The 12,195-nt window shown below is 44.4% G+C and overlaps 1 protein-coding gene across 6 annotated transcripts in view; it reads left to right on the top strand.

Moving 5' to 3' along the window:
- Positions 1-12,195, top strand: part of wnk3 (WNK lysine deficient protein kinase 3) — a 37,541-nt gene that overhangs the window by 18,448 nt on the left and 6,898 nt on the right. For 2 of the 6 annotated variants that reach the window (XM_025901655.1, XM_013273175.3), the window contains exons 4-19: positions 94-314; positions 716-873; positions 1,082-1,170; positions 1,288-1,507; positions 1,753-2,074; positions 2,262-2,380; positions 2,482-2,682; positions 3,124-6,405; positions 6,705-6,748; positions 8,359-8,488; positions 8,609-8,725; positions 8,815-8,916; positions 9,024-9,069; positions 9,173-9,325; positions 9,427-11,453; positions 11,674-11,920. In XM_025901655.1, coding sequence (XP_025757440.1) covers positions 94-314; positions 716-873; positions 1,082-1,170; positions 1,288-1,507; positions 1,753-2,074; positions 2,262-2,380; positions 2,482-2,682; positions 3,124-6,405; positions 6,705-6,748; positions 8,359-8,488; positions 8,609-8,725; positions 8,815-8,916; positions 9,024-9,069; positions 9,173-9,325; positions 9,427-11,453; positions 11,674-11,920 — 7,478 coding nt within the window. The remainder of the gene's footprint in view (positions 1-93; positions 315-715; positions 874-1,081; positions 1,171-1,287; positions 1,508-1,752; positions 2,075-2,261; positions 2,381-2,481; positions 2,683-3,123; positions 6,406-6,704; positions 6,749-8,358; positions 8,489-8,608; positions 8,726-8,814; positions 8,917-9,023; positions 9,070-9,172; positions 9,326-9,426; positions 11,454-11,673; positions 11,921-12,195) is intronic. The other 4 variants (XM_025901656.1, XM_025901657.1, XM_005478097.3 and 1 more) reach the window with 4 other exon arrangements.

Here is a 12,195-nt window from a genome sequence, read left to right as displayed (position 1 = left end):
ATCGCTGTCAGTGTTTTGACTTACACGTTTTGTCTATTGGTTGTTTATTACAATATTCTTTTGAGTTTGATTGCTTTTATTCTCTATCCACAGTTACCTGAAGCGCTTTAAGGTGATGAAACCCAAGGTCCTTAGAAGTTGGTGTAGACAAATTCTGAAAGGCCTTCACTTCCTTCACACCAGGACTCCACCAATTGTCCATCGGGACCTCAAGTGTGACAACATTTTTATAACAGGCCCCACAGGATCAGTCAAGATCGGTGATCTGGGACTGGCCACTCTTATGAGGACCTCTTTTGCAAAGAGTGTTATAGGTAGGCTGCTTGCAGTTTATAGATTGAATGCTTTTTAGATAAATCATGCCATGTCTCTATAAGATTAAGGCTTTTCCTCTGCATTCAGCACTACTAAGATTTTACAAAAGCCTCACTTAACTTCAGTAGATGTATAGTTTATTTCTATGTTAGTGCTGAGTGTAGAAAGAGGGCACTGATGATGAAATGCCATCTCTCTTAGCCTGCAGAAGCAGTGCCCAGTAAAGATAAATTAGATGATCAGTAGGTAGATTATTATCAATTTGAAAATTCTTACATTGAGTCTGAGGAAATTTCTGCTTTGTGAATGGTATTACATAACTGTAAATACAAACTCTAATCTGTAGTGAAATAATATATAGATGTTTGGGTTGTCATAGAGTACTGCTTGGTTTTAACAGGAACTCCGGAGTTCATGGCTCCAGAGATGTATGAGGAGCACTATGATGAGTCTGTGGATGTATATGCCTTTGGGATGTGTATGCTGGAGATGGCTACTTCAGAGTACCCCTACTCTGAGTGCCAAAATGCTGCTCAGATCTATCGCAAAGTCACAAGCGTGAGTCTTTGAAATATTCGCAAGCAAACTCTGTGCATTTGTGGTGATGATGCATAAGGATCTAATTGATTGTTGTTTTATTTAATTGTGATCTAAACTATTTGGCTCAACTCTGAAAATGTTTTGATTGTTAAATGCAGGACTTAAAATCCTAATTACATACGTTCCTGTAGAATACAATGAATTTCCTGTTTCTTTTATTTTTCAGGGTATAAAGCCAGCCAGCTTTGACAAAGTAAATGACCCAGAGATCAAAGAGATCATTGAAGGCTGCATTCGTCAGAACAAAAGCCAGAGGTAAGCAGGATTTACTTTCATAACACTATAGCATCCACTCTATTATGCAGAGTGACTGGTAAAGTGATCATTAAACATCCCAGTCTCTTCTATCATCGAATTCTCCTTTCTTGACAGACTCTCCATTCGAGACCTGCTGAACCATGCTTTCTTTGGGGAGGACACAGGCGTCCGGGTGGAACTAGCTGAGGAGGACACGGGCACCCAGGACTGCCTGGCTCTCCGAATTTGGGTTGAAGACCCCAAGAAGCTGAAGGGGAAGCACAAGGACAACGAGGCCATTGAGTTCAGCTATGACCTGGAAAATGATAGTGCTGAAGAAGTGGCTCTAGAGATGGTAAGGCAGGAATAATTAATGCCTGATAAGCTGATCGGCCCCGTAGGTGTCAGGTACTGTTGACTGGGAAAAGGCTTTGATTTGATATTTGAAAGCTTAAATGTAGATTAGGAATTACAAGCCCTTCACTTTATCTATCAGCCACTTCAAGATTTCTCCAGCTGATCTAGATTTCCTCAGCTGACATTTGCCCATTAATTAATTACTCTCTCTTTGCCTCTGTGTTTCCCACTTCCTTATTACAGGTGAAATCAGGCTTCTTTCATGAAAGTGATGCCAAGGTGGTCGGAAAATCCATCCGGGACAGAGTGAACCTAATCAAAAAGTCAAGGGAGCGTCGACAGCAGCAGGTCCTTCAGCAGCAGGGCTTTGAAGAACGAAGAGACTCCACTCTCACTTCCTACACCTTTACTCATCCATCTTACCCATCCTCACTGGTGCAAGGGGCAGCTGGACACACAGGAGACGGAGGGGGAGGTGGAGTGCAGGAGTCCGAGGAGCTTCCTGAAGTGGACCAACATGTCAGGCAGCAAAATATTTTCAGTGGGGCAACCCTAAATCTGCCAGGTACAGTGTGCTCCTTAGTGACATATCCCATGTGCCAGTAGCTGATCAAAATGTGAAATATGAAACAATTATAATGGTGAAATTTTAAATGAAAATTTAAAATACATGAATATGATTTGGACAAGTACTTTTTGTGTAGTCTGAATTTTTATAGCGTCTTACTTTTTAAATGTCTTTGACTACTCAGAAGGAGAGAGCATTGGATCTGCAAGCTGTGAATCTTATGCAAGTGGACAGAGCCAGGCATACTCTCTGCAAGGGGACTCATATACCCACTCACAGACCTCACTAGCCACAGTTGCATCTGTAGGTGTATTTTTATATCTTACTGATAAAATTACTGTTTTTTGAACTTAAACACTGTATATATATTTATATATGTATTCATTATTTTTCTTGCACAACAGAGCACTGGTGCATTGCCTCACCCTCAGATGCCCCCCATTGGTGAGAGTACAGGTGTTGCTACTGTACCTCTTGGGCCGAGTGTTAGTATGACAAGCATGTCCATAGGACAAAGTGGAGGAGGACCCATGGGTCAGACATTTCTTCACTCCGGTACCGTGGTTCCGCAGGTATCACCAAGTGTACCTCAACAATACTTTCAGGTGAAAATGGTGATAATGTGCATATTAAACTGACAGCCTAATTTAACATCGGGGCAATGAAGGTTAACATTAATTTTAATGTGTTCTTTTCCATATAATAACTGTTTGTGCCATCATAAATCATCCTCATAATCATCTGAGATTTGCCATCTGGTTTTACACTACACAGGGTTTCCCCCAGGAAGTTGTTTGTCAGAGGTGGTGAGATGTCTCTCTCATTAAATACTATATTACCTTGGAGTGTGAAATTGTGATTCTGGTTAATTTTGTGGGGAGGCAGCCAACCTCTGCTATAAAGCACTGTGGGACACCCTGATTAAAATTAAATGTGTTGATAATTTATGCTTGTTTCCAAAGCTTAATCTTAACCCAGTTTTTCTGCTACTTTCTTTTCCCCCTTCTTTCAACTCCAAACATCATTTTGCCATTATCACTCAATAGTCACAAACATTCCCATCAGATGTTTTTCAAACCGCCACTCCCCACGGATCAGTTGCCCCTTCACAGTCATACATACCACCTGTTTCCCCACAGGCACCCATTAATGTTCTCACTGCATCCATGCCAGTCAGTGATACTGCTGGACTAGCAAGGACAATTGTGCCCCACGCTCAGCAGACCCAACACCCTGCCACTCCCTTGCAGATCACTGACATCATTTCCCAGGCTGCACCCCAACAAACACAGTCTGTCGTGATCCCCCAGCAGACTATTGTCCCACAACAACAGATGGGAATGGATCCCCAGACCTCCACCCTTCATTTGCAGCAGCAGCAGCAGCAGCCACAACTGCAAATGGGGGGCCAGTCGGCTGAGCTTGAACAACAAGTTACTGCCGCTCAGCCTGCAACAGAACAGCATCAACACAGCCTTTCAGCTACGTCCATCGAGAAACATCAGTCTGAGACTCAGCAGCAGATCTGTGTACAGCAGTCTGCCCCACATGTCCAGCCAGCTTCACAGCAGCATGTGTTCACACCACAAACAGGTATGGAGCAGCGAGCTATGCAATCAACAGGGGATCCCTGTGAGCAGATAGTGCTACAATCACAACAACAGCTTCAGCAACAGCAAACTTTGTTACAACAGCAGCAGCAAAAAGAGCAGCAGCAACAAGCTTTACTGCTTGAGCAACATCAGCTGTATGTCCAGCAACAGCTTGATCAGCAACAACAAAGAGCACTGCTTCAACAGCAGCAGCAAGCCCAGCTACAGCAGCAGCAAGCGCTTAAACAAAAGCAACTGTTGGATCAACAGCAACAGCAAGCTCTCATTCAACAGAAACAAGAGCAGCAGCAACAAGGTCTTGGACCGCAAGAGCAACCAATTTTTCAGCATCAGTTAGAGCAACAACCACCAAAGCAACCTCCTTCACAGCAACAGAGTCAGTTATATCAACAAATTGGACAGCGCCAAACTGGAACACAAAAGGAAACAGAGAATCAGCAACAAAGTGGGCAAAACGAGCAACAAATGTTATTGCAGCAGCATCCCCAGCAGACGCAGCAGCAGAATGAACAACAACTGCAACAGCAGGCCTTAATCCGGCAAATGGAACAGCAGCAGGCACTGATACAACAGCAGTTAATGCTACAGCAGCAGCAGCAGCTTCAACAGAAAGCTCAGCTGCAGCAACAAGAGCAGCAACAAGCGCAACTCAAACAGCAGATAGAGCAGCAGCAGCAAGCTCTGTTGCAACAACAGTTAGAGCAGCAGCGTCAACAGCAAGTCCTGTTACAACAGCAAGCAGAAAGATTACAGCAACAGGCTCTGATGAATCAGCAGATTAAAGAGCAGCAGCAAGCTTCCATCATTCAACTTCAGCAAACTGAAAAACACAAAGCTGTCCCTATTCCACAAAGCAACAGTGAGCAGCAGATTCATCATCAACCAACCGATATACAGCAGATGTGCATCCCACAACTGAACTCTACTCAGTTTACACCTCATGCGTCTCAGCAACAGCTGATAGAGCAACAGCAGCAAGTAGCACTGATGCAGCAGCAGCAGGCATTTGTTGCCCAACCACAGCAGCACACATCTGTAATGGAACCTCACATATCAGTTGGCGCACCAGTCAGTACTGAGGTAATTCATCACCAAACTCATATTATATCTCAGGGCCAAGTGCCCATGACCATTCCTACTACTGTTCAGACACCTGCAAGTGTCCCAGCGCAAATCCTTACACAGCAAGGACAAAGTGAGGCTCAGCCCCAGAACCAAGGCCAGAGCCCAGCCAGGTTTATAGCTCAGTCTGCAGCCCAAGCACCTCAAGCTATGACAGAGGGCCAAGTAACTACCCCATTATCATTGATTCAGGGACACACACAAGTCATCCAGAGCCAGCAGGTTCCTTCCCAAAGTAGTTACCCTGGGCCTGTTACTCCCACACAGAGTCAAGTAACTTCTCAGCCAATCCAGGCTCATCCTCTGACCACAACCTTTACTCAGTCACAGCCACTGCATGGCCAGGTCCCAAAGGCTGATGTTCAAATGATGGGCCAACAAAGTCAAACTACTGTCCAGCTTTCAGGTGCAGTTGCTTCAATCCCCAGTCAGATTCAACATGAAACTCTTATTCAGCAAAATGCTCAAATGCCAGCGCTCACCCAGCCCCAGATCCAACAACAAACTCAAGGCCAGCAAGCTAGCCAGTTGCATGCTCAGTCTGCTGCTGGTCCTTTGACCAGTCAGTATGTCCCTCACCCTACCCAGCAAGCCATACCACCTGTACAGTCTGATATAACTCATATTACCCAACAGCTGGAACAACAGCACCCAGTAATCCAGTATCAGCAGATGATTCTGTCACCTGGCTCAGCTGGAAGTTGTGGAACTAAAACAGATGGTCTCAGTTCAGTAGCTGCCCCTCTTCGTCCTATACAGACCAAACAAGCACAAGTCCCAGGCCAAAGATCACTACATCCAGTTGTTCAGGGTGACCCTTCAGTAATTCAGTCCATCTGCCAGCCTGCTGTTCCTCAGTATACTGAGCAGTACCAACAACAGCTGCAGAAGCTTTCTCACGTGCAGCAATCTCTCGCCATGCCACCCCCACAGACCCAGTTACCGGCACTGCCCAGCTCAACTCCTGTTCAGCAACCACTTCCTCTGAAACCAGCTTTGATAACCTTTGACGAGACTCAGCTTCCCTCACAGTGTCAACCTACTTCACCTCTAATGACGATTGCTCCTGGACAATTAGGCCCCAATAATGTGGCTGAGCCTCAGTCCCAGGGCAAGACCCTGTCTCTGTATAGCCACCTAGTGCTAGGTGCCCCTCCTTCTCCACAGCACCATCCCAAGCAGATGCCACCAGCTCACACACAAACACAAGCCAGCAATCAGGCCCAAGCACACTCTCAAACACAGATGCACAGTCAGACACACTCTGAGACACCAATATCTGAGCAGCCTATTTTGCCCCATGCTGTCTTTCCTACACAGCAAGTGCCCCTAAGCCCTTTGCATACCTCATGTCCTTCTACACTATCATCTCTTACATCCCTGCCATCCACCTATCCTGCTGCTGCCCCTGCTCCAGAGCTGCCTACATCTTCACCAGCAGCCCAGGTAACCTTACCAGGGCAAGTTGACTTTATACCCACCTCCCCTCTGCCTGTTACTACTCTACAATCACTTGATTCTAATGTCCCCAAACCCAAACTGACCCAAGGCTCGCTGCAAGACTGTGACCTTTCCCTGCTGGGCATTGCTCAGGTACAAGAAGTATGAAAGTTTGCTTTATAAATTTGATAATAACTTTACTGACATACTGGCAGAATAAGTAAGAATACTGCTAAATCTAAATATTTGAAAATAAGCTTTGACTGCACCTTTTTGATTCATACTAACAAATTTTGATTCCTAAGTGTATTCATAGAACATGTCCTATATGTCATTTGTCATAATCACATTATTGCTTTACTTGACGTTAACATAGCTAATCTATTTTTGCATTCTTTTCTTCATGCTGGCATGGTTTGTGTGTGTGTGTTTGTATATATGTCACTTTACAGGATGGTCCTTGTAAGACAAGTGCAGATCGTCATTCTTCATCAGGGTAAGTGATATCATTATAGTCTGATTTCCATATAAATGTAATCTCAGTACTGAGTGAAGCTGTAATTTGCCATACAAGGACTTAAAACTTGCTCAGAGACTTGGTTTTTCTTTTTAAATTGAATTCATTTTGCAGCTAAGTAGTAGTGCAAAAAGATTATGTTTTTTAGAAATCCTAAAAGAGTCTTATGATGTAATAATGTTTTACATTTGAATCCTTTACAGTTTCACATTTAATGTTGAGTGAGAGCCTTTAAACTGCTTCAAGCATGGCTGCTGTTTTTAGATCTCCTCTGCATTTTTCCCTGTGTTGCACTAGATTTTAAACACTGTGGCCAAATGACAAGCCTTTATCTTTAATCTCATTTTGGGTAACAGTGCATAGTCTCAGTGATCTTTCTTTGGCAGGCCAGGAGTATTTGGTTTTGGTTGTTTTGGTTCAGCCAGAAAAGTCCATTGCACTGTGTGCTGACATGCAATAACATGCTGACAGAAACCATAGTTCAAGTGGTTTTTGTTGGATGTTCTTCTCATTGACAGTCTGACCCTCAGGGTCAGATTCCTCGCACATAGAACTGCCGGTATTGAAAACAATGAGAAGCTTGCTTCTGTTTGGGCCTCTGACCAACGTGCCACATTTGGAATCGGACACACAAACTTTTCATCTGAAAACTAGTGTTTGATCTCTGCTTCATAGACAGGAACTTTGCTGTTATTACCAGTGATGATTCTGGACAGCCATTCACAAATGCAGGTTAAAGCTTTATTATGCAAAGAAGAATCCATATGTAAACATAATTCAGAAACACTGCCATCTTCTTTGGGCCAAAGTTCATTTAAAATGGACTGAGGCAAAGTGTAAATATGGTCTGTGACAAACAAAATCTGAAATTTGAAAACATGAATGCTGAGGCACCACACTAAATAGGGAAGGGACCATCCAGTTTGTTATCAGAACTCAGTTCAATAACCTGCATCTCTGACAGTATGTGGTTACATTAGTGCCTATGTAATAATAACCCTGAACATCTGGAAAGGCACCATCAGTGCTGAAAGATGTATACAGGTTTTAGAGCAACACATGCTCCCATCCAGATGACATCTTTCTTAGGGAAGGTCTTGCATATTTTAGCAAGACGGTGCTAAACCACATACTGCATCTTTTACAACAGCGCTGGCTTTTTAGTAGAAGAGTCCAGATGCTGAAGAGGCCTGCCTGCAGTCCAGATCTTTCACCCATTTAAAACAATTAATGCATCATGAAATTAAAAATACCACAAAGAAGACACAGGATGTTTGAGCAGCTAGAATCCTACATGAGACAAGAATAGGACAATATGCCTCTCCCAAAAGCTCAGCAGCTGGTCTCCTCAGTTCACAGATGTTTACAGACTATATTTAAAAGAAGAGGGGGCGCTACCAAATGGTAAACAGGGCCCTGTCCCAACTTTTTTGAGACATGTTGCTCCAATGAAATTCAAAATGACCTTTTGGAGATTTGGAAATCATTTTTATTTCTATTTTATACAGTATCCCTACTTTTTCATAATTGAGTTTATACATTTATACACACTTAAGATTTACAATACAATTTCTCCATGACACCTTTAGGTCTATACCAGCCAGTGGCGAAGACCCCTTGCAGCTCTTGGCGAATGGAAAATTAGAGAAACTTAAGTCTCAGAGACGAGCTTCTAGCCAGAAGGCTGAGAAACACCAGTTTCAACTGAGCATGCTTCAGGTGAAAAAATATAGGAAACACCAACACCGACTTTATTACTATATTTGTTAAAGTATGTTTATGGATATTAAAAGATTAATAGCAAAGAATAAATGTGATTATTTGTCTTGTACTTAATAGGTGTCCGGCTGTGGGGACAATATGGTGGACTGTCAGTTGGAGACTCACAGCAACAAGATGGTGACATTTAAGTTTGACATTGAAGGGGATGCACCCGAGGACATAGCAGATTACATGGTACATTACTGTATATTCCTGTAGTTTGCACTTACTCTGAAAAGTATTGTTTTAATTTTTGATGACTGCCATTTGATAAAACTTTGCAGGTGGAGGAGGACTTTGTCCTTGATGTGGAGAAAGAAAAATTTGTTGAGGAGCTCAGAGCAATAGTTAAGAAAGCCCATGAAATTCTTCAGACACATTCAGAGGTACTATCAGTCTATCCTCTTTAGTTTTTCTGTTTTGTTTGAATAATGCTGAACCTGAGAAAACGTGAATATATATACAAAATGATAAATCCTTATTTTCGTACTAGACTGGATTGACTGACCAGTTACAAGTCAGCACTCCCACTTACTCCAGTAAGTTTAAGCCTATACAAATGTTCTGGTAGAATGGGAATATGTTCTATGTGATGTTTCTCAACTTAGTAGAAAACAGTAAACAATCTTTACGGTTTCTCAGTGGACCCAGTGCCCCATTCCTCCCCAGTGGGACGTTGGCGGTTCTTTATCAACCAGACTATTCGCCACAGAGACTCTCTTTCCAGTCAGGGAGCAACCACACCATCACCCACTGCAGAGACAAGGATTCCCCAGTCTCCTCAAAGAGAGAAAGGTGAGCACTCCTGGAGTCGGTTTTATTACTTTGGCTTATTAACATGGCCCATTTGGCCACATAACAAAAACTTAACTCCGTGTTCATTTCTGCGGCTGTAGAAAGTGAAGGATCCCAAAGTCTGGAGTCCTTGACTGGAATGGGCTCTCCTTCCTACCCCACCCTTTCTGCCACCTCCCCCCCAGACTCCACTGTTTCAGCACCTACCTCCATGAGCCCCTCTGCTACCGCAGCCCCTACTCATCACACAGCACCTGAAACCAGGCCTGGACCAGTCTCTGTCCCTGTCACCACCTCAACTGGCCTTATCTCAGCTTCTGCTGACCAAATTTCTATCGCTCCTTTAACTATAGCAACACCTGCTGCTGCTCCTGATGCTAACCTCACCAGCTTGTCCACTGCTCCTGCTGTTGTGTCTCCCTCACCCATCACTATTCATCCTGATAACCTGACTTCTCCTGGAACCAGTGTTTGTTCCACTGCGAGTCAAAGTGTAGATGATACTCTGATCTCTGCTTCAAGGCCCCGTATGTCTGCCGTGGACCAATCTTCAGCCTCTTTTCATTCCCCTTCTCCTGCTGTAGTCATCCCTTCTACTGTAAGCCAACTTGGCATAGAGCAGCAGACATACACCCAAGTAGCCCAACCAGCCCCACAACAACCACACCAACAGCTACAGTCTGCATCACAGCAGCAAGTACCATCACCACAACAGAAACTGCAGTCCCAACATCAGGTGTACCAAGAACAAGTACCACTACAGCAGGAACGAGCACTTCAGCAGTCTCTCCAGCAGTTGCATCAGCAGCAGCTAATTCAAACACAAATACCACTTCAACAACAGCTGACTGAGGTGCAGGGAATGTCTCAGCATTGTCATTCAGAGGTGTTACAACAGTCTCTGCCTCTGCCACCTTTTCCTCAGCAACCAACTGAACAACCCCTTGTTCAACAGCAGACCTCAAAGTATGCCCCACAGTTGCTGCAGCAGCCTCAGTTACAGCAGTTACAACAGCAGATTATGAGTCCTGCTGGTCCACTGCCCCCCAAACAAGCCCACATTGATCAACAACAGCAGCAACAGTTAAACCTACAACAGACATTACACTTACAGCAGCAGCAAATGGTGCAGCAGCAGCTACAGCAGCAACAGCATCAGATGTTTATGGGTGCTGCAATTTTGAAACCAGATCAAAACCAAATGCTGCCCCAATCAGTTAGTCAGCAGTTTCTTCAACAGCAGGCACAGCTAAATGTTTGCCCAGTACCACAACAGCAGGCCCCACAACAAACCCAAGTGCCTGTTGAGCTGTTATCACAACACATACAGGCACAGAAACAATCACAATATACTGAGCAGCAACAGGAGATGGTTAAAGCTGTGGACACACCCCTCAAACAGCTGCAGTTTCCACTACAGAAGCAGTCCTCCTTACAGATGTCAGAGTCAGAGGTGTCCACGGGAGAGACAAGTGTTACAGAGGACACAGGGAGTTATTCTGCCCCCTTTCATCCCTCCTCTGACTCCTCTCTGCCACCTCTGCATCTGGGTACTGCTGAAACCCCCATACCCACATTCTCCCACGTAATGACGCCATCCCCTGTTCAGCCTTCCTCCGTAGCCGAGTCAGACAGTGAAGGCCCCCCCAAAATTGAATTTGTAGACAACCGCATAAAAACCTTGGATGAAAAGCTAAGGAATTTGTTGTATCAGGAGTACAGCAGTGGGACAGCACTGGCTGGGGGAGCTACCTCTGGCCCAACATCAGCTGCCTCCACATCAGCAGGTGGTGATGAGTCATCAGAGCCACAGTCAATCCACCACTCATCTTTCCCCCCACCTGCCTCCATCTCAGATACTTCCCCACAGTCCTCGTCCTCCACTACTTCCTCCACCACCTCACGTTCATCTTCCACCTCTCCTGACCCAGAGAGAGAAGGAGGTGGAGAGAAAGCTTCCAAAGAGCTGCCCAACTCTATGGAGTTGGACCCAGTGGAGCAGCAGCTTGGCCCATCACTCCTCACCACCTCTGTCTCATCCAGCCCACCTACCCCTCTTCTGCCTCCCAATCAGGATGACTCTGCTGGGCCCCAACGCCCACCTGTACCAGGAGAACCAACCATTCTTGTGAGTGAATACCACAGATTAGATTTCAAGTGAATTCTCCTTCAGTTTGTCTTTCACTGTAGTGAATTATAATTATTGTACTGTTTCAGTGTGTAAATGTGACTCCACTATGTTTCAGCTGTCCGCGATTATTTGTATTATATAAATGTTTGAGTATCTCTGCGTTTTTTTTAATGTCTCAACTCCATGCAGCCACTCTTAATTGTCTTAACTGTTCTAGGCTGTACCCTCACATTCTGACACCAGTGCCATTGGAGATGCATCATGGCCCCCCAATCAACAACCGATCCCCCTCCGGCACGGACAGCAGCAGCACAATGCAGGAGGTGGATATTTTGGCCTAAACCTGACATGTCCTAGTATCAGAAATCCTGTTAGCAAGAAATCCTGGACTCGAAAATTCAAAAACTGGGCATGCAAACTGCGTCACTCCGCCAGCTTGTTCAAGAAGCCCAGAGTCCAGCAAGGTAGCGTCCTTTTAGGGAGTAAGCGCGCGCGAGAGAGAGCGAGAGCGAAAGAGAGAGAATGGGATGTTGGGGCATGGACCTAAATCTAATATATAGTACTAATTTTAACATAGCAAAATAACTTTTTTAACCCTTAAGGCTTTAAAGTTAATGTTAATGGACATTAATGTTTCCAGCTAAATAATACTGTTTTATGTATGTTTTTTTTATTTGGTTATAGTCCCCCCTGTAAGTCCCTAGTGTTGACATCACTGCATACATTACTGTTTGTTTTT

The sequence above is a fragment of the Oreochromis niloticus genome, linkage group LG20 (assembly GCF_001858045.2).
Source record: "Oreochromis niloticus isolate F11D_XX linkage group LG20, O_niloticus_UMD_NMBU, whole genome shotgun sequence".
Lineage (NCBI taxonomy): Eukaryota > Metazoa > Chordata > Actinopteri > Cichliformes > Cichlidae > Oreochromis > Oreochromis niloticus.
This window is presented reverse-complemented; position numbering and strand designations above follow the sequence as displayed.